This window comes from Aspergillus brunneoviolaceus (assembly GCF_003184695.1).
Source record: "Aspergillus brunneoviolaceus CBS 621.78 unplaced genomic scaffold BO95scaffold_52, whole genome shotgun sequence".
In the NCBI taxonomy this organism is placed as follows: domain Eukaryota; kingdom Fungi; phylum Ascomycota; class Eurotiomycetes; order Eurotiales; family Aspergillaceae; genus Aspergillus; species Aspergillus brunneoviolaceus.
Window position 1 is genome coordinate 105,893 of NW_020290782.1, and position 19,414 is coordinate 125,306.

The following is a 19,414-nucleotide window of genomic DNA, read 5'->3' on the forward strand; positions in this document are numbered from 1 at the left end:
GCTATTCTTGCTAATAAGACATCAAATTGCTATAACACAGGCTGATGGAGGTCAAGTGGATTAAGAGTCATTCCAACTGTAATCATCAATTACTCATACTCAGAATGAGCTATATTACATCATCGCTAGATAGGACCACGCTGCACGCTGCAAAACATAACCCCCTAAACCTGAACCTCCGCAATAGCCGCGCCCGTCACCCTAGAACAAATTAGCATATGTAACCATGACATTCAGAGAGAGGGAACATACAAGAACGATCCGTTCGACGGTTTGCTGATCACCATCGCCTGCGCCAATTTCTCCTCGCTGATCTCCGGGAAATGCTTCAGGTAGTACTCCTCCTTCAGAGCCTTGGTGACGGCCTCGACCTTGGACTGAGGCAGCATGTGCACCGTGCAACCGCCCCAGCCAGCACCCGTCAGCCGACTACCCAGGGTGCCTGCACGACGCGCAATGGCGCAGATGTCGTCCACCTCCGGAGCGCTGCACTCATACTGGTCACGGCAGGAGGCCTGGGACTCGTTCAGCAGCTGGCCCAAGTACTGGATGCGACGCTCGTCCAAGGTGTGGGCCTTGGCAAGACAGGCCTTGAAGTCCAGCACCCGACGAGCCTCGGTGAAACAGTGCAGGGCGCGCTGCCGCAGGAGGAAGCGCTCGGCCTGGACGGGGAACGAGGACAGATACTTGGACTCCAACTCCGGCACCGTGATTCCCAGCAGACCGGCAATCTCCTCCCGCGTGTATCCGGTCTCCTGAGTCAAGATCTCCCGAACGCTCTGGATCACGGAGTCAATCTGGTACTCCAAGGGATCGCCCAAGCGACCTTCCTTGCGCATCAGCTCGTTGTGGAAATTGCGGAGACTGTACCCGAGCGAGCTGTTGTCCTTGGGCAGGGTCAGGCCGTGGTGGGCAGCCAGCACCACCGAGGCGAGAGTGCATTCAGCAACACGGAGGTTGTAGTGGCGGGGAGCGGTCTCCGCCTTGTTGGAGGTGACGAAGCTCTGCGCCATGAGGAAGGTGATTTCTTCAGTCGCCTTGGGGATGGGCACGTGCTGGACCGAGAAGTTGGGGTAGAACTGAGTGTAAAGCAAGTATCCGCGACGGGAAAAGATGGAGGCCGCCTGGTCCATGCTGTAAAACGTCAGAATGGGAGCGGGTAAACCCAAAAGGACAGCACTTACCCTCCAGAGTAAACACCGACTGCGCGCTCAGAAACAACGGCCAGATCGAGCAAGTCCTGCTTGGATACGTCGTGGTTGTTGGCCTTCATCACGGCTAGAGCACTGGCGCACACAAAGGCAGCACTGCTGGAAATGCCACCACCAGGGGGCACGTTTCCATCGAGCAAAACCTCCATGCTAGCCGGCGCGAATGAGCCGTCGGCGTTCCGTTGGCGCAGGAACTTCAGGGCGCCCAACAGGCCGGCCTTGAAGTAATTGACCCAGTCATGCTTTTTGGGGTCGATCTCAACGTCCGTGTCGCGGGGCACGGTGAACTCGCGCGTGGGGAACTTCTCCGGGTTCACGTTGGAGATCTTGACCACAGACTCTGAGCCAGTAGCAGGGACCACCTTCACGGCGATGATCACATCGACACTGACGGCAGTCGGAAGGACATCGTACAGGTTGTAGTCAATATGCTCACCAATAATGTTGACGCGACCGGGACTGCGAGCGACAAAATCGGGGCACTGAGAGTATAGCTTGGTGAATTTGGACACCAAGGCATTGAAACGAGTCTGGTGCTCCGGAGCGACCGAAGTGGTTGAGGCGTCGTCGGTTGCGTAAACCTCCGCGATGGTTTCGGTCTGGGGGACAAGTTCTTGCGGGGCAGCCATGGCGGGGTACGGTGCACAGCAAATGCGGTGGGAAAGTTATTGGGGGGAGCGGGGAGGGAAAAGAAAAAGAAAAGTCGAAGCAAGAGGATGTCAGGGGAGTTCTCAGGTGAAATAGTCTGTCAGTCGAAGAGAAGAAGAGAAGAGAAATGCCAGCTGGGTTTCCAGTTTAATTAATTGACTAGGCGGCGATGGGCTATGACGGTTCCTGACCCAGTCGACAATTTTGGCGACAACTCTGATAGGAGGGGAAATTTGGCGAGGTCGAAGTTGGCGAACGCCGAAAGCGAGCCAGGCAGAGAGAGAAAAGACCCTGCCCCAGTGAGTTGAATGACCACCCCGAGGGGCACCCACGGAGGCCCGCAATCGCAATTCCGCCCCGTCGCTTGCCGCAGTCCCGTCTTCGCCTAAGGCTCCTAGCCGAATCATCCCATATGATGCCGAACGCACTCGCGGAATAGTTACCTGCCGGAGATCTCATATCCCACTCAACTCCATCAAGCAACACATCGTTTGGGGATCACATTGATATTACACAAGAAAGAAAAAGATAAATTGACACGCCTGTTGGTATAGAAAGCCCCAGAAAACATTAAAAAAAAAAAAAAAAAAAAAAAAAAACTAATCAAAAGAAAATCAAGATCAAATCCAATGCCGGATTCTGCGGCCCTCCGACAACTCGGCTAGGTCTCCCTCGAGGGCCACGCTTAATACCGCCCCACATAAATTCCACCATATAAATACTGCGGACGCTCATTAGCCTCCAGGGCTAGCAGTTGGCAGCAGTACTCCGCCGTTTCGTCAAAGCATCAATCACGCGAGTATAGAACTTGGATGCTTGTTGGCGCACAAAAGTGATATCAACCGTCAAGTATTCAGGAAGAATATCGATCAAGTCACGGTCGCGTTTATCGTCCAACAGAGGAATATACTGGAATTCGGCGGACTCGTAGTTGGTTGATGATACATGAGGGACAACCAGTTTGAAGTGAAGAGCTGTAGCCGAGTCAGCGCAAACACAATGCACCGTAGAGCCTGTATACTTACTTCCGTTGCTGCCGGTCTGGATACAGTCGTATAGAGTATCCGACTGACGCTTCTTGATATCACGGATGATCAAACCAGTGAGATCACTGTAGAGATCCTCCTTCAGCTGCGCAAACTGGGCTGCCTGCGCAGCTTCGGCATTGGCTGCCGCATTGGCGCGGTTGCCGCCGCCCTTGATCGCACTACCAGGAACCTTCAAATTGGCAGCCGCGGTCTCGAGACTTGCGGCGGTGTTGCGGGCAGCAGAGAGTTTCGTCTGCAACGCCTTGACCTCATTCTGAGCAGAGGAGAGTTGGGTTTCAGTCTCCTCAGCATGGGTCTTCAACTGAGCGACCTCCGCGTCCCGTTCCTGCAGTTGCTTCTGAAGCTTGCGGCTTTGTTGACCAAGAGTCTTTTGAGCTTCCAACTCGGCTTTCAAAGCGGCAATCAGATTGTTTGAGGCTGCATCGCGTTAGTCGGTTCTACCCCCTGTCTGCATAGGATGGTACACGCACCGGTGGTCATGGACTCGCACTGCTTCCGTAGCTTCTCCATATTCGCATTCGCTTCAACTATGCCAATCTCCTTGAGTGTCCGGTAGCGGTTCTCGAGGGTATCGCATTTCTTCGTCAGCTCTCCAATCTTCCGTCGCAACTCAGGCTCATCACTGGTGCGCGGCTTGGACGGAGATACCCGCGCATCTCGCAGAGACTGCCTGCGCTTAGTCGGAGAGGCCGAGCGCGAGCGGGTCCCAGTTGGTGGCGCCTCTTGCAGCACCGTCTCATCGACTTCCTCCGCTGCATCCTCCGGCACATTATCCTCCACCTCCGATTCATCACGCGTGTCCTTCGTCCCGGTTTTGTTCTTGGCTCGCGTCTTCTGCGGAGGCGCATCGCGTTCTTCCGACGGCGGCGGTTGTTGGCGTCGCTTGCTCGAGGGGGTGTATTCGAATTCGCCGTCCGCTACGACGGGCTTGTCGGTCGTTTTGCTGCGCGACCGTGAACCAGCCCCGCCCGTCTTGCCCGACTTCGAAGCCTTGCTGCGCTTGGAAGGTTTGGCTGCGGTCGGTTGCGACTCAGCCAGCTCGTCGTTGGAGACCGCTGCAGACTCCGCCACCGCAGGAGCTTGTGCTTCGCTCGCGGCCTCTGCGGGCGGTTCCTGCTCCTCCGGTTCATCCTGCGGTGCCGCTTGCACCGAGTTCCTGCTGCCCTTGGGCCTGCCCCTCCTTCCGCTCTTCTTGCTCGAGCCCTCCGGCTGCGGTTGTGCATGGGTGGACTCGCGTCTCGGTGGTGGCGATGCCTTCAAGTCCGTCGATTTGGACCGTGGCCTCCCCCGGGCCTTTTTCGTCGGGCGGGCGCCGTCGGCCTGGATCATGCTCTCGTCGTCGGAGCCAGCCAGGCTGGACAAAGCTGCAGCTGCCGCCTTTCGTTTCGGCATTTTCGCGGTATATATAGGAAGAAATGATTTCGTGTGATGGGAAACGATACGTGCTGCGACGCGACCTCGGGGGTACACCAAAACCTCGGCGGGTAAACAACTAAAATCAAAGCGGCTCCAAGCTATGCGGGAGTTTGGGAGCTTTCTACTTGTTCGATCAGCACCTACTTCTCAGAGCTTTCACCTCAAGACTTAGACAAGCATATTACCGCTAAAAAAAAACAATGGTTCTGCTAAGTCACAAATAAGGATCACAATGACAACCCGACCATTCGACTGCTTGGCGGAGCTGCCAGCGCGTCGGCGCGGGAGAAAGTTGTGACGATCCGATGTGTGGTTGTTTGCACTGTTTGTTCCCGGCATTGCATGTTCTCCTCGCTACAAAGTCACAGCACTTCGTAGTCATTTTCTTGGGTTGAGCATTCGCTCTACTGTAATTGATCTTGCCTATATACCTGACTGTCTACGCTTACATGAGGTGTATGAGCACTGTCGCATCATGGAAGATTAGTAAGGAAGAGATGTAGGGAGTTATAAGAATCGTCATCTAAGTGTTAAGTATATTCTGGTCTGATCGCAACTGCCGAGGGAAGGGTAATCTGAACTGCGACCCCCCCGGCCCCCGGCGCACAAACTGCTCTACCATGTATTCCACTCTCCCCCCAGACTCTGATAACCATAAAGAGCCGAGCATCATGCCATCACGAAACGTACACTTCTAAAAGGGCTGGCTCTACGCCCAATCTCCACTTCTGTCAACCACATGGCCCATCCCTTTCCTGAGCCTCGACTCCGTGTATCGCCGTGAACCCAGTTGCTCCCCTCCAAGTTTTGCTTAGTGTCTTCTGAAATCCGTACATTGACACAGTAGGAGTATTGACACAGTAGGAGTCCAGAGTATAAACACTAAGTCCCTTAGCTTTTCCATAATGAAACCTCTCCAATCCCTCAATAGTCTGGCGCTGTGCGGGTAGGGCACCGACTCTCCCCCGACCCATCCGAGCCATAAAAACCACTCAAGGGTCGAATCCTTGCCCATGCTACGCCCAATATGAGAGCACCGCTTGGGCCCTTCGATTTTTGGGGGGGGAAAAGGCCTGTTCTGTTCATTATCTGAAGTCAAGTCGGGGCCATTTGGACCGCCCCGTTGTGGTAGGTCTAACCGATGGCCCGTTCGGTACTAGCTGCGGGGACCCGAGTGTATACACTTACAGTGGGATAGTCAGAAGCCAGCAGCAGATTTCTAGCTACTTACTACGTAGTCGCAGAGATTGGCTGCGATGTACATGGTTGAACCTGGCACTTTCGCTGAAGGTGCTACCGCCAGGTGGTCGGGCTGCAGTCAGCATGGGATTTTTCAATCCAGGGCGATGCCTTTGTCTGCTCTTCTGGCCCTTCCAAGCTTGGAAAATGGTCAGTTTTGCATTATTCTCTGTGCTGGACTGGGTGAGGTCTGGTGATGGATGGCAAACGTGTTTTGGGATGCTTCAGCAATGATCATGGGTTCTTGCGGTGAAAATCGATCGATTCACCTGAGACATAGATGCAACTGCAGTGATGGGATGGATGAGGCGAGGGTCGATGATAAGTCCATACACGGTACCCTGTACAGAAGTCGGTTGTTCAAAAGTACTGTGCAGTCCTGTCTGTGAGTGGCTTTTCGGTTCGAAAGCCCAACTCCTTACGATTCAAGAGCGACGATGCGATGCCCCATGCAGGTCCCGCCCTGCTCATTGCTCAGCTTCTCCTGCCAGATGGCTCTGATCGATCCATGCCGGCTCCTGCGAGTGCTGGGTCTACCCGCTTGGACCTCGTGAACTCAGGGCTACCATCGAAGGGGTGGGTTACTGCATATCAGTGGCGAGCGCATACAAACGGGTGGAAGTAGGAGGTTACATGGCACTTGATAGATTTCGATGCGGGGATTAGCAATTTGCATAGCATAGCTGGTTGTGGTCGAAATTCACGGAAAATCGTTGCCGGGCTTGAGAGCACAACTCGAGGAACGGTTAGCGGGGAGGATACACACATACAGTACGGAGTAGACTACAACGTGTACTTGACGGGAGGGGGGAAGAAGACCCACTACCGGTGCCCGGCAGGGGCCGTCCGGATGTCTGTTGTTTTGACTTTGGAGCACAGGAAGAGGGCATCACACCATGAGCATGACCAAGAAACTTTCCTTTCTGGACATGCTAGACGATGGTGACCGTCAGAGCGCAATTTCGGATAACAGAACCCAATTGATCCAGGCAAAGTCATCTTGGTTGATGTGTTATGCGAGGTCATAGGCTGACAAAAGCAGAGCCGAGACTGTGCATGAATGCATTCGGGCCGTTCGCATGAAAATGCTTTAGACTACAGGCTTGACTCTTGAGAGACTCGAAAGGTGAAAAAGGTGGAAGGAGGGTCACGTTTGTTCTCCACAATCCACACCGATCCGCACATTGGACTCCTGAGTCCTGAACAAACACGGATGGGTCTTTTGGATTCCACGGCATGCTGACAAGAGGAGTGACACATGGCGGGAACTTTAGACTTTTGAAGCCTGGGCTGCTTTCCACTTCCCTATTGATCCCGAGTCTTTGCATTTCGACTGACTGCAGTAGCAGGAGGTGAAAAGAAAAAGCAGTCGTGGGAAGAAGCAAAGTACGTAACACCGCCTAGAGCTGTTGAACCAATTGCATGTAACGAACGGCTTTTCCTGTCGGCATGTCTCGAGTCCACCTCTGAATTCCACTGCATCATCAGCGGGGGACTTGCCCCATTCAAAACCTCGGTCTTCGGCTTGGCTGCGTGGGCTTGCTCGCATACGGCTTGCATTGGTGTGTCCATCTCCGATCGTTTCTCTTGCTGAATTGTGGAGGGTGGCCATATTGTTCTCATACTGAGTACTTTTGACACCACCTTCGAGCAGTATTTAACAAGGTTGAAGTTTGCAAGACAGTTGAATTAACTTAACTTATACGGTTCAATGGTTGGAGTAGTCAGCAACTTTCACCTAACTAACGTTATAACGTTACTAGGTAGAAAGCTAGCTCTTTCCGCCTATCGCCGATAGGCCAAGACCGACCGCATATCTTTGCTGTCATCAACTCTCCCGTCGCTCGAACCTAGACCTCCAAGACGACTTTTCGGAGCACCAAGTATAGTTAGTCACTGAACTGGTCAACACCCCTGCACTTTTGCATGTCCAAGCCTCCAGACAGATTCCGTCCAACTTAACCTAAAGACAACGATCTATCTTCTAGTAGCAGCTGTGCGGCACGGACCAACATTTATCGCATCCTGTAAGCGACCGCCACCACCACCATCACCACCATCACCACCACCATCACCACCACCTTCCCCACTGCATCGTGAAGCAGTGAGAGAGCTCTGTATGGAACCGCTTGTCGGGCGCTACTGTACTCCGTACTCGAGCTAGCTGTCCGAAGCCTCCTCCGAGGCCCAGCCAACGACGAAGGATTGCGGTGGGCGACTGACTGGGGTTCAAACGGTTATCCTGCATGAAAGCTCTCAGAACCCCCAAGACAGACAGACGGGAACAGGCCCTGCCTGAGTATCCTTTTCTTCAGTCTTTCAAGGTTTGGCTGCATGCATGTCTGGCTTTTTTCCTAACTTCCTTTCCTCCTCGGCCCAGTCTCAGTCTCTTGTCGCATCTCATCACTGGCCCGCTGAGCCCGATCCGACTGTTGGACTGTTGAGATTTCCATGAAATAACCCCCTCCCCTTATTATTTATTATATTATTGTTATTACTACTCCGTATTATTGCGTGGCTTCTTACTTCTTGGATCTTCTTCTCTGTTGGTGTCTTATGACCTTCTCCTATCCGATTACTATCTTCATTACTCTTGCTTCTCAACAGAAACTGGCTTAAATAACGGAGTTCCTACTACTCCGAAAATCGATTTTCATTCTTGTTTGTTTTTCTTTTTTCTTTTTCTTTTTCTTTTTGTTTCATCTCTGTCCATCCCTCTTTTTCACTAACCAGCATACCATCCATTAGGTACTATTTTATGCTTAACTAATTTAGGAGAGTTCCATCGGGGCCCCTTTTTTATTCTGGAATTTTACTACATACATCCATCCATCCATCCTCTCTCTTCAACGTCGCTGCTTTTGCCTTGACACTGGATTATTTTCACTTTGCACTAGCGGGGCCATTCGATAAGTTACCAAGAACTCAGCCGGGGTGGTAATTCACTTCTGGCCACCGCTCCATCGCTCAATCTCTCGATTGCTCAATCATCAATTTATCAATCAACCGATCTCCAATTGTTCTAATTCTCGCCTTACCCACTACCACCACTACCACCATCGCCACATATTTCGCACCTCACCTTTTTTTGTTTTTTTCTTCAACATGAGCGCCGACAATGCCCCTCCACATGAAATTGATGACAGTATCATTGAGCCGGATGTCAGTGACTCTGCCAAATTTAACCTTTCCCCCTCCCACCCAAAAAGCCCCGACTAGATAGCTAACCCGCAGGTGCTGGCGGGACAGGACTTCGATGACAATGACTCCACTTATCCCGACTCGTAAGTTTCCCAGCCCACGAGATTGACGTCCGCCGTTCCGTTGGTTCGCGCCGGATCTCTACCACTACAACCCTTGACGAGAACCATGCTAATATTTTCCACAGGCTGGACGATGCTAGCTATACTTCCAGTCTCGAATCGAGTGTTATGAACTATAAGTATGTATTTTGAATAAAGACAAGAATTGTTATTTCCAGCCCGAGCTAATACGTTTCCCAGCTATGAGGTACTTCTAGGTTTCCTCGTCGCCTCATCTCCTCGTCCTTTCGCTAACTAGGCTCCTTTTCCTTCCCAGAACGGTCGCAGATATCATTCCTACCATGAGGGTGAATATTTTTTAGTATGATACACTCCTTCCGCTGCGAGGGCCCTGAACGCTCTCGACGCAGTTCAACCTCGGACCTCGGAACTCCCATACTGATCAATATTGCAGCCCAATGACGAACGAGAGCAAGATCGCCTCGATTTGGTTAGTACACCACGCTCACATATACGCACACATCTCCAACGGAGAAGACCGAGGGAAGCGGCGGAGATCCGCACAACGAATGATGGATGTTAATCAGACGACACTGGATACAGAGCCATCACATCTATAGCATGCTCCTGAAGGGAGAATTGCACCGGGCGCCTGTTCAAAACCCGGCTCGCGTCCTGGATCTGGGCACGGGCACGGGTATCTGGGCACTAGACTTTGCGGAGTAAGTCGGACTCCTACGATTCTGCGGAGAGAGCCACAGACTTGAAATTAGGCTGCACCTGCAGTGGAGGAAGGGCGATCTGGGAAACCGAAGTGGCTAATACGGTGCATCTTCCGGCAGTGCGAATACGGGATCAGAAGTTATCGGTAAATCCAGCTACCCACCTAGTCTTCTGTGATCGCGCGCTTTTTTCTTAGGGTATAACGATATGGCTGACCTATTGGGGCTTTTTCTTTCCTGGATACAGGCAACGACCTCAGTCCTATTCAACCATCATGGTAAGTACTCGTCCCTGAGCTCTCCCCCCAGCCACCAAAATCCAAACACCCAGGGTTAACATCAAGTCCAGGGTCTCCCCCAACTGCCGCTTCGAGGTTGACGACTTCGAACAGCCCTGGTCCTACAGCAGACCGTTCGACTACATCCACGGCCGCGAGCTCGAGGGCTGCATCCGCGACGTCGACCGGCTGATGGCGCAGGCGTTCGAGAACCTGCGGCCGCGCGGGTACTTCGAGATCGCCTCGATGGAGGTCAACACGTACTCGGACGACGGGACGCACCAGAAGGCGACGACGCTGCTGGAGGGGATCAAGTTCATGCACGACGCGGCGCGGAAGCACGGCAAGGACTTGCAGAGCGTGCTCGGGTGGAAGGAGAAGATGGAGAAGGCGGGGTTCGTGAACGTGCGGGAGGAGATTTACAAGGTTAGCCCCTGACCCTGAGTCCCCTGGACCTGTAGGAAAGCTCTTAGGGGACTGGCCATCTTGCTCGCATCCGTTTGGGGCAGGCCAAATTCCAGATCGGCGGGCATATGATAAGCTAACTGGATATATGACGGGTGACAGCTCCCCCAGGGCCCCTGGGCCAAGGACCCCAAGATGAAGGACCTGGGCAAATTCCACCAGGTAAACATGCTGGAGGCCATGGGCCCTTACTGCTACGCGCTGTTCACGCGCGTCCTGGGCTGGCAGCAGCCCGAGATCGAGGTGTTCGTGGCCGGGATCAAGAACGAGCTGCGCGACCCCAGCATCCACCTCTACACCAAGGTCCATGTCGTGTATGGGCAGAAGCCGGAATGACATTTCGTGTGGTTGGGTGTGCTGGTTTTTGTAAAGTGGTGGCCTTCGTGATGATGAAGTTGATGCTGATGACGTTGATGATGTCGTGTTCCTCCCCCTGCCTGTGATGATGATTTAGCGTTGAGCTACTATTAATGAGAATGACTACTATTTTTACGATACTGTTACTACTGTAGTTGCGCTGGGGCTTGGGGTAAGTGGGCGTAGATGATTGTCGGGGGGTAGATGGAAGCGCGCAGGGAGGTAATTACTGTACGGTACACAGCTGGTAGGGACTTGAAGGGTGGTCACGATGACATAGATACCCACCCCCCTCCGCGACGAGCTGGCCGGGAGTCTGCCTTCAACCGTGCAGCATCAAAACCAGGCGACAAGTGCCAACCTGCAAAAATATAATTCAAAAGCAAAAAGTAGCTGGTCCCAGAGGGGCTCGAACCCTCGACTTTAACGTTATTAGCGTTACGCTCTAACCAACTGAGCTATGGGACCCAGTTGATATAGTGTGTTTCGTGTTTAGCTCTGACACCGCTTGTATAGCAGCAGTGAGAGTGTGCACGCCTTGTGTGGAAATGGACCTAATACCGTGGCCAGCAGGACTGGAGAGAGCTGGTCATTGTAAATGACTTGCCGGATTGGCAATTGACAGATGGCTGGTTTGTTGGATGACCCACTTGTCTTGGTAATCACTAGTGGTGTATCCGACCGAGCCTTCGGGAGCTGCGTCATAGGCAAAGATGGGTTGGATGAGCTGCGGAGGAGAGGGAAGTTCACCTTCTGATCATCATACCAACTTTCAATTTTTGTTCTCCTGTTGTGTTTTATGGTAATAGCCATGCTAGTACTACTCCGGTATACGCAAGCAGAAGACGGAGATACTGAACGAACCAGTCAGATATATATCCCATCTAGTTGGAACTCCATACCCACACAGCCATGAAGAGTATATATAACCTTAACCCCCAACAACCCACCCACAACCAATGTACAATACAACCTCCAAAGGAAAAATCACAACTTCCCACTCCTCCCCCCGGCAGGAGCAAAACTCCCCTCTCCACCCCCAATCGCGGCCACAATCGCATCCACACTCTCCAGAACCCACACATTCCCCGCCTCACTCGCCAACCACTCCGCCCCCGCCTGCGTCTCAACATCGCCCGCCCAGCTCCCATCCTCCACCGCCTTCCGCAACCCGAACACATGCGAGGTCACCTGCGGCCCGACGCCCGTCTGCGCCCGCAGACACGCCACGGCCACCAGCGAGGTGAGCACCCGCCCGACCCTTCCGTTGCCCGGAGGATCCGCCAGCAACGCCCCGTAGTTCATGTTCAGGATGTGCACGGGCAGGTCCGGGTGCGCGCGGGCCAGCTTCTCGTAGAGCTTCTGCTCGAAGGGCCGGTAGATGCTGTCCCAGAGGGCGCGGCCGCGGGCGCGAATGGCCGGGATGTTGGCCGGGGTGGGTTCGCGGGTCGGGGCCGTGGACAGTTGGGCGGTGATGGATTCCGGCAGGCTGGCGCGGAAGGCGTTGAGGCAGTTGATCGTGCGCGGGATGCCGTTGAAGCTGATGCATTTTAGGCCGACTTCGCGCATGAGTTCCGCGGTTGCGAGGGGGGAAGGGGGTTCGGTTGTGGGCGAGGTTGAGGTTTCTGTGGGGGCGGTGGTGGCGAGTTCGTAGAGGAGGGTTAGGGAGTCCGGGGAGTTCATCGTCATTGTTGTTGCTGTCTATTTTCCGGGGTGTTAGTCTGGGGTACGCTGGGGTACGCTGGGGTACGCTGGGGTACGGGGGAGGGGGCTGGAAGAGGGGGCAAGACGCACCGATAGGGCCAGCCATGAGGGTTGCGAGATGCCCTTGGCTTGGGCTTCTTGTTGGATCTTCGCGTACACCGACTGGATGTTGCGGGGCGCTGGTAGGGTGTTGGGTCGCGCGGCGGGTGAGTTGATGAGCGCTTTGAGCGCGGGGGACATTCGTGACATTTTTTCCTCCGCTTGGGCGAGCCGGTCAATTTTGTGTCAGGGGGGTGTGTGTCTCGTTGTGGTGTGGAATTGATGCTTTAGAGGTTGGGGATGAGCCGCGAGTCTTATCTAGGGACCTCGGCTGCCAGATGTGGTCGCCGAGAGGGCCGGATGACGCCGTGGTGTGGGTCCCGGCTTGTCTTATTCCGCCAGTTGAGGACTGCACACTGAGTATGGAGCTCCGTATGTGGAGTAATTTATTTCATTAAGCAAGTGACTAGACTAAGACTTGGTGAGTCTGGTGTTCTATAGCTAATGTAGAGAGATAGATTAATCTAGATGCAGTAGAGAACTTCTTCTCATACGCGACGTAGTTGAGGCGTTGTCTCGATGCCTCGGAGGAGGACACGGTGCATCGCGACAGGAGGAATGCTTTCGAGGGTCTCCCGGTCAAACTGGAATAGCTAGTAGTGACGGAGTGCAGTCGAGGGAATTGGCGATGATAGGACATATGTACTCCGCGACGGACAGATGCTGCAAGAGAGTGTCCGAGGAAAGCCTCCGAGTCAGCGACGGTATGATTCGGGACAAAGACGACATGAGCCAACAGCGGAGTGGGATCGCTCTCGCGAAGAGTCACCACTGCTTCATGCAGAGCCCCATCTCAGGCCGTCATCATTTTGCTCTCGATGTCCCCGAGCTCAACCCATATCTCCGTTCGATACATCCGTGACCAGTAGTGGGCGAGACATTGCGTGGTGGCATACGAATCCGGGTAGACGGCCCATGTGAGATGGATTGAAGAAGTGCAGTTGCGGCAGGTTCAGCGCCGTGAAATATTGCAGAATGGTTGGGATCAGCGACTCCCTCTTTTTTCTTTGAAGCCAAAGCGCCGATTCGTCGCTTTGCGCCGATTGACTTTTTCTATGGCCTAGCCAAAGGGCGTTATCTGCTGCCATGGCCTTGATGTAAAAGAGGCCCATCTTCCTTGAGATACTGGCTGCCTTCAATAGGGTTCCCCCGCTGGCTTCACGGAACGATGTGTACCGTCACACACCCGTTCAGACCGTGTAGATAGGATCCGAGAATGAGTGAAGCCGAGGGCGCCGTGCTGTGAAGACCACTGGGTCGGGATCGGGACGGGAGAAGAGAGCCAAGAAGAGACAAGCAATTCCCCAGCGCCACTGCAGGGCTTACGCCTCTCAAACACAATACATAGATTCTGTTCCTAGTCTATCACTCCGTCGTAATCATCTCATTCCAAGCGACGATGAGAATCTCCCCAGCATGTCATAGTCGCGTTGATGGGCACTACAGCCCGCCCCCCACCGGTTAGGGCTACGGAGATTAGTCGCGGATTTTACCCCCTCGACCGAACAACCCAGTAAGAGACGCGGTCCTCCCTTCCGGTCTCCGGCCTTGTTAGTGACTTACGGCCGATCTGTTTAGGTGTCTGAATCCCTGTCGGTGGCTCCGTTAGGAAAACACGAAAGATTGGTATACTAGGTTAGTTAGTAGTATATTACCCCCTCCCACAATCCCAGGCGCTACAGTACCAACCTCCCCCCCTTTCCCCAGCCCAAAACCAAGGTCAAAGAACTTCTTCCTCCCAAGATAGAGTCAAACAGAACCACTCAATACTCATTTCCTAATCTACAAACCGACCATGTCCCTCTTCCCAACCACCCTCCCCGCCCTCCCCCTCCGCGAAGCGATCGTAGACCCGCTCTACCGCGCCGTCCTCTCCTACGACGACAACAACCTCCCCCTCTTCGAGTCCGCCTTCTTCGAGGACGCCGTCCTCGACTTCGACGGCCGCGTGATGGAGGGCCGCGCGGCCATCAAGACCGGCAGCTGGGACCCCGTCGCCCCGCTGGACACCACCCACTTCTTGAGCAATGTGCGCATCAACCTGCCGGCAGAGGATCGTGGGACCGCGACCGCGAGCGCGACCGTGACCGCCTCGGCGTTGGCGCAGCATTTCCGGGCGGGTCAGGGGAATCAGCCTGACTCTACCCGGTTGACGAGCGGGGCGCTGTATTCGGTTGAGGTGGCGAGGGACTTTGCGGGGGTGGATGGGGATGGGCAAGGAAGTGGTGGTGGGGTGTGGAGGATTAAGCGGTGGAGGATGCGGTTGGTGTGGACGGAGGGGGATTGGGGGGTTATGACGGGGAACTAGTAGGTAGTAACCTTGAAGGCTGGAAGGGAGAGAGGTGGTGGGCTGGGGAATTCTTGTTGCGTTGGGGGGAGGAATGGGGGTGGGTGCGTGGGAATACTACCTAGGTGCTACCTTAGTTATCGAAGTGAGGAAAGTACACTGGGTAGTATAAATGCTGGGCTTGTAGCCTGAGAAGGCATGTTGACTTCTTGTAGGCCTGTAGTGATAGGACTGATCTATTGTGCCTATCGATTGCTACACATCCAGGCATAACCTGCTACACTTGACAACTGGACTGCGGTGATATTTCTGTGGATATCCGGCAGTGGAGATTCATCATGTCCCTCTGGTGCAGCACTACCTCAATAATCCAGCCCATTATTCCATCGCAAGGCGTACGTGCAACAATGGCAGTCGAATCCAAACTGCTCTTCTGCCAGGCTGGACCGGACTTTCTCGTACTCGAGCTGCACGCCCACCGACCGAAAGGCATCATCGAAACACATCTTCGCATTGAGGGCACGATGCAAGATCTCGCTCCGAGAAAACTTGGCCGATTGAACCGTGACGCTTCGCAGACTAGGCAGCGCCCCTGATGACACCCAGCGATAGACGAGCGGCAGAGTTTCTTGGTCTGGCACGCTGTACTCTCTATATCCCCGAAGGACCAGCCCCTGTAGACTGCCAGGGAGCAGACACTCCGTCGTAGCGTGTCGCGCATTCCCATCCGCATCCGTGGTATCACCTCTCAGCACCCCCGGATCAATCGTTAGCTGCCGCAGACTGCGGAAATCCCGAAAATCCAACGGCGGATGATGTCCACCAATCGCATAAAAGTCCAGATCCAGACTGACCAGCGAGTCTGCATGCGTGCGGATAGCGTCGACATAGCTCTGTCGGTCTCCCGGCCAAAACTCCGGGGGAGCTGTCGCCGGGACACCTTTCCAGGTGAGGTGCTTCAAGGCCTCAGGGATACGCAGTAGCTCGCGCAATCCGTCCGAGGATACGTCGCAGCAGAGCAGGGTCAGACTCTCCAGTCGTGTGGAGCGCGGCTCGTACTGCAGGGCGGGATCCAGGCCCCCGACGAGCGCTCCGACCAGGGTCAGGTCCCGTAGATGAGGGTGGACCATGACGGCGCTCCGGGTATCGAAGCTCCATAGTTCCGTGCGGATCTCTGGGACGTAGGGAACATCGTCCATGATCATTTGGCCTTTAACGAGGAAATCAGCATCATGTGATATATTTAGGGTAATAAGAAGAGGGGGAATGGGGCCGACCAACATGACTCCAAGGAAGGCAGGACATCCGCGCCACCGGCATGCTCGAACAGCCGGAACCACTCCACTGCGTAAGCGTCGAATCTCTCTACATTGCCCAAGTCCGGGTCGTCGTAGTCCCGCGGCGCATCGTAGAGAAGCCCTTTGACTGTCAGCCGCCGGAGGTTGACCAGCCGGCGGATCGTCGGCACCAGACCCTCCACCAACAGCGGGTAGTATGCCTGCTGGTCGGGAACGTTGACATAGTGGTAGTGGATCAGCAGCTCGCGGATGTACTGCGCTCGGGCTGGGCGGAGCTCGAGTGCGCGAATGAATATCTCACCGTCGTGGTTGCGTAGGTAGACGGATTGGTAGAGAATTGGGTCGACTAACGCCTCCAGAAATCGGCATACCTGCGCCAAGCGAGCGAGTGAAGCTCGGGAGTCGATCTGGCTGATGATAACCTGTAAGATCTCCGTGGGTAGTTGGAATAGCTGCATTTTGCCGTGATGGTTGTGAAAATGCGAGAAGCAGACGGGGTAGGGAGCGGTCTGACATTGGCGTTGCTGGAGTATATACGTGACGGTTAGGTGTTTGGGGGCGGCGGGCTAGGCGGGTCTGGCCAGTTCTTGTTTGGCTATTTGTTGTTGTCGACCACCGCAGCCTTGCGAGCCCTGGCGAGATCCTAACCCTGTATGATGTAGCATACTGTTGGAGGGGCTTTTATTGACTTGATTGTGGAGGTCGCAAGACAGCTCCAATTCATCCGAGCTGCCTCGCTGCCTCAGGCAACATATTTCCACCGGAGAAGATAAACATCCAATCAGAATCTATTACAGAGCTACACCTGAAAATCATACTTCAGATGGCAAGGCCTAGAGCGAAAATAGAATACCTCTATTCTTTCATTCAATATCTACTTGGCTATGCTGTAAAACACGATGCGCCATTACCCCCGTCTTAGAAGCAAATGTATATCAAGAAGCAAGTATACCGTCACTTCCCACAGTCCAGCGCTCTAGTCACCTGATGTGATGGTTTGACTGCCAATTCCGACGCTCAACGAAGCAGAACTAGATAAAGAGAAAGCTTTAATAGGAAGACCTTAGGCCTTCGAAGGAACAACCCCAGCATCATGTTCAGTGTCGAATACCTTCACACCCCGCTTCCACACCTGACGAATAGTCAAGGTCGGGCCGGAGAAGGGATCTTCTTCATCATCCAAGACGATCAGATCGGCATCCGCGCCTTTGCTCAGTGAGCCCTTGACTCCCTCCAAGCCCAGAAGACGCGCCGGGGTGGCCGTGGCGGCGTTCAAGGCATCCGCCGTCGAGGCTCCTGACCACCGACGGAAATTGTTGACACACTCGATCAAGGTCGCGGAACTTCCGGCAATCTTGTCCGAACCTTCCAGGGTCAGCCGCGCGCCGGTCTTCACGATGCGGTCCCCGTTGGTCCAGTCGTAGACTCCGTCAGGGAGCCCACACAGCCTCATGGCGTCCGTCACAAGGACCAGTCCGGTCGGATGAGCGTTGTAAGCGATGCGGATGGAAGTCGGGTGCAAGTGGATGCCGTCAGCGATGACACCATAGAAGGGACGCGGGCGATCGGTCTGACCGAACAGGCCGAAGACCCCGGGGTTGCGATGATAGAACGGGCGCATGGCATTGAACAGGTGGGTGATCATGGTAGCGCCGCTTTGGGTAGCGGCGAGAGCTTGCTCGTAAGTTGCGTCTGAGTGGCCGATCGAATAGATGATGTTTTTCGAGGTAAGAGATGGGATTTGGTTCAGCATGTTGCCGACTTCAGGCGCCGCAGTGATCATTCGGACCGTCTGAGATGACCCGGTCAAATTATTCAAGCCGTAGCATTCCACTATGTCTTCTAGGCTGTGGGCTGCGCGAAGCACTTCGGATTTGTGTATGCCGTTGCGGCCGGGGCTGATGAACGGCCCTTCCACGTGAGCGCCCAGTGACTCGGCGCCATCTTGAGGCTGAGCTTCGCTTCCTGTGGGGCCTAACGAGGGTAGAACCTATAGCAAGAAGTGGACTGGTCAGTCCCAATATCTTCAAGCCAGGGAGTGCTTTGCGTAGACATACTTTCCAGTAAACCTCTGGCGTGGAGCTCACAACGGTAGGGAGATATGAGGTAACACCCATCCGGGCAAGGCCCTTGTTGACCATGCGCAGACCCCTGTCATATTCCTCGGTGGTAGCTTGGGGTACAGAGAAGTCAAAGCCCTGGGCACCGTTCAGCTGCACATCAATAAGTCCCGGGGCGACGATGCGCCCGCCGAGATCAATGACCTCATCCGGGGAGAGATGAAAGTCGTAGAATGCTTCCTGATCTTTGAGAATCTTCCCGGACAATGAGTCAATCCAGAGGTCTTCCTTGACTAGCTCGCTACCTTTCACAATCCGGCAATTTGTGAACTTGGTGATCCGGCGCGGCGGTGCGGTCTTCCCCGGCATATTGATAATGAGATGGGACGTGTTCAAAGCTTGAATCAGTACTGGTCAGGCAGCCGGAAGTGAGCAGACTCAGGTCTTGCGGTGAGGTTTGAGAGAAAAGGCGACAGCGACGAGCAGGACGACGTGCATGGTAAATAGTTGCAGAGTCACAGGCGAGCGAGGCAACCCAGGAAAAGGAAACTCGAGCAGGACGGTGACATCCAGCAGACAATGCCTTTGGAGAAAGCATGGGAGGGGCATGGAACCGGAAAGGAACACCCGAAACGTCACGTAGTAGAACGAAAGGTGACATCGGAAAATTAGAGTTATCTTTCTTTTACTGATACCGAGTCATAGTGAGGAGTGTTGCCACGAATATGACTCTGGCTATGCACCGAAAGGTTCAAGTGGAGAGAGCAATCCAGCGCCAGGGCAGCTGATGTCTTGATGACCGGCTTCTCAACAGCCCTGCGAGATGCAGTGAAGCATTCCTTCAGCATCATCGGCGTTTCAGCGTCAGTATCAGCAGCATCATCGAGTATCCTGACTAAGATGGCTGCATGCCGACATTGAACATGAGGTCACTGTATGATGGATGATGTTACAGTGCCAGCCGGCCAGCCAGCGGGGAATTCCGCATCCGGTTAGCCTCGGTAGGCTAATGTCACCGTCACTTCAGGCAGGCGAGGCATAGTATCACGTGAGACAATCATTAATTCAGTTCTCATGTGCCTTGAAGTACTATGCAATTTGATGCTGTTTCTGACTAATGCGTGCACATTTAGTCAGCACGGTCGGGAAGTCTCTGAAAGGATGGCCGCGTGTTCCGCAATTCCCGCAGGAGCCGTTCTTCCGTCTCTAGATTTTCTTGCTGGCTCTAGAACCTACCGTTAGCACATAGTATTACCTTAGTTATGGCCTCGCGAGTGAAGTTTTCTCAAGTCTGTCCCACTGACTCAAAACACCCGCG

General features: G+C 54.1%; 7 protein-coding genes and 1 non-coding gene across 8 annotated transcripts; 2 read left to right on the plus strand and 6 right to left on the minus strand.

Annotated features, from left to right (window-relative positions):
• Nucleotides 1–114: 114 nt before the first annotated feature.
• BO95DRAFT_205246 (galactokinase galE) lies at nt 115–1,936 on the minus strand. The gene is made up of 3 exons (XM_025581065.1): nt 1,185–1,936; nt 253–1,134; nt 115–201 (listed from the first exon to the last, which is right to left on the minus strand). Exons 1-3 carry the CDS (start codon nt 1,838–1,840, stop codon nt 165–167), a joined length of 1,575 nt encoding a protein of 524 aa, XP_025440114.1. The 5' UTR covers nt 1,841–1,936; the 3' UTR covers nt 115–164.
• A 498-nt stretch (nt 1,937–2,434) lies between these two features.
• BO95DRAFT_444976 (putative chromosome segregation protein (Pcs1)) lies at nt 2,435–4,372 on the minus strand. The gene is made up of 3 exons (XM_025587025.1): nt 3,379–4,372; nt 2,885–3,325; nt 2,435–2,833 (listed from the first exon to the last, which is right to left on the minus strand). Exons 1-3 carry the CDS (start codon nt 4,298–4,300, stop codon nt 2,607–2,609), a joined length of 1,590 nt encoding a protein of 529 aa, XP_025440115.1. The 5' UTR covers nt 4,301–4,372; the 3' UTR covers nt 2,435–2,606.
• A 4,274-nt stretch (nt 4,373–8,646) lies between these two features.
• Nucleotides 8,647–10,784, plus strand: BO95DRAFT_444978 (class I SAM-dependent methyltransferase). Its single transcript, XM_025587026.1, has 10 exons — nt 8,647–8,725; nt 8,813–8,847; nt 8,952–9,009; nt 9,140–9,187; nt 9,281–9,316; nt 9,430–9,548; nt 9,669–9,694; nt 9,796–9,826; nt 9,898–10,252; nt 10,394–10,784. Exons 1-10 carry the CDS (start codon nt 8,669–8,671, stop codon nt 10,625–10,627), a joined length of 999 nt encoding a protein of 332 aa, XP_025440116.1. The 5' UTR covers nt 8,647–8,668; the 3' UTR covers nt 10,628–10,784.
• A 258-nt stretch (nt 10,785–11,042) lies between these two features.
• On the minus strand, nt 11,043–11,116 carry BO95DRAFT_t219. The gene has a single exon. It is a non-coding gene; the product is annotated as a tRNA-Ile (tRNA).
• A 398-nt stretch (nt 11,117–11,514) lies between these two features.
• BO95DRAFT_444980 (uncharacterized protein) lies at nt 11,515–12,662 on the minus strand. Its single transcript, XM_025587027.1, has 2 exons — nt 12,443–12,662; nt 11,515–12,349 (listed from the first exon to the last, which is right to left on the minus strand). The coding sequence occupies exons 1-2, from the start codon at nt 12,599–12,601 to the stop codon at nt 11,636–11,638; spliced, it is 873 nt and encodes a 290-aa protein (XP_025440117.1). The 5' UTR covers nt 12,602–12,662; the 3' UTR covers nt 11,515–11,635.
• A 1,584-nt stretch (nt 12,663–14,246) lies between these two features.
• Nucleotides 14,247–14,759, plus strand: BO95DRAFT_454890 (nuclear transport factor 2 family protein; the record flags this gene model as incomplete). The annotated part of the gene is made up of 1 exon (XM_025588287.1): nt 14,247–14,759. The coding sequence occupies one exon, from the start codon at nt 14,247–14,249 to the stop codon at nt 14,757–14,759; it is 513 nt and encodes a 170-aa protein (XP_025440118.1).
• Nucleotides 14,760–15,014: 255 nt separating this feature from the next.
• BO95DRAFT_393914 (uncharacterized protein) lies at nt 15,015–16,763 on the minus strand. The gene is made up of 2 exons (XM_025583679.1): nt 16,020–16,763; nt 15,015–15,948 (listed from the first exon to the last, which is right to left on the minus strand). Exons 1-2 carry the CDS (start codon nt 16,492–16,494, stop codon nt 15,101–15,103), a joined length of 1,323 nt encoding a protein of 440 aa, XP_025440119.1. The 5' UTR covers nt 16,495–16,763; the 3' UTR covers nt 15,015–15,100.
• A 105-nt stretch (nt 16,764–16,868) lies between these two features.
• BO95DRAFT_475086 (N-acetylglucosamine-6-phosphate deacetylase) lies at nt 16,869–18,465 on the minus strand (the record flags this gene model as incomplete). The annotated part of the gene is made up of 2 exons (XM_025589830.1): nt 16,869–18,026; nt 18,094–18,465. 2 exons carry the CDS (start codon nt 18,463–18,465, stop codon nt 17,100–17,102), a joined length of 1,299 nt encoding a protein of 432 aa, XP_025440120.1. The 3' UTR covers nt 16,869–17,099.
• Between the last annotated feature and the right edge of the window lie 949 nt (nt 18,466–19,414).

Excerpts from the sequence above, each read along its gene's own strand:
- BO95DRAFT_444980 (XM_025587027.1), bottom strand. The coding sequence starts at position 12,601 with ATGTCACGAATGTCCCCCGCGCTCAAAGCGCTCATCAACTCACCCGCC. Across the intron at positions 12,350-12,442 it reads CCTCATGGCTGGCCCTATCG|ACAGCAACAACAATGACGAT; the intron begins GTGCGTCTTGCC and ends CCCGGAAAATAG.
- BO95DRAFT_444978 (XM_025587026.1), top strand. The coding sequence starts at position 8,669 with ATGAGCGCCGACAATGCCCCTCCACATGAAATTGATGACAGTATCATT. Across the intron at positions 8,848-8,951 it reads GACTCCACTTATCCCGACTC|GCTGGACGATGCTAGCTATA; the intron begins GTAAGTTTCCCA and ends TATTTTCCACAG. Across the intron at positions 10,253-10,393 it reads TGCGGGAGGAGATTTACAAG|CTCCCCCAGGGCCCCTGGGC; the intron begins GTTAGCCCCTGA and ends GACGGGTGACAG.
- BO95DRAFT_444976 (XM_025587025.1), bottom strand. The coding sequence starts at position 4,300 with ATGCCGAAACGAAAGGCGGCAGCTGCAGCTTTGTCCAGCCTGGCTGGC. Across the intron at positions 3,326-3,378 it reads GTGCGAGTCCATGACCACCG|CCTCAAACAATCTGATTGCC; the intron begins GTGCGTGTACCA and ends AACGCGATGCAG. Across the intron at positions 2,834-2,884 it reads CCAGACCGGCAGCAACGGAA|CTCTTCACTTCAAACTGGTT; the intron begins GTAAGTATACAG and ends ACTCGGCTACAG.
- BO95DRAFT_393914 (XM_025583679.1), bottom strand. The coding sequence starts at position 16,494 with ATGCAGCTATTCCAACTACCCACGGAGATCTTACAGGTTATCATCAGC. Across the intron at positions 15,949-16,019 it reads CCTGCCTTCCTTGGAGTCAT|GCCAAATGATCATGGACGAT; the intron begins GTTGGTCGGCCC and ends TCCTCGTTAAAG.
- BO95DRAFT_205246 (XM_025581065.1), bottom strand. The coding sequence starts at position 1,840 with ATGGCTGCCCCGCAAGAACTTGTCCCCCAGACCGAAACCATCGCGGAG. Across the intron at positions 1,135-1,184 it reads GTCGGTGTTTACTCTGGAGG|CATGGACCAGGCGGCCTCCA; the intron begins GTAAGTGCTGTC and ends GACGTTTTACAG. Across the intron at positions 202-252 it reads CCGTCGAACGGATCGTTCTT|GGTGACGGGCGCGGCTATTG; the intron begins GTATGTTCCCTC and ends AATTTGTTCTAG.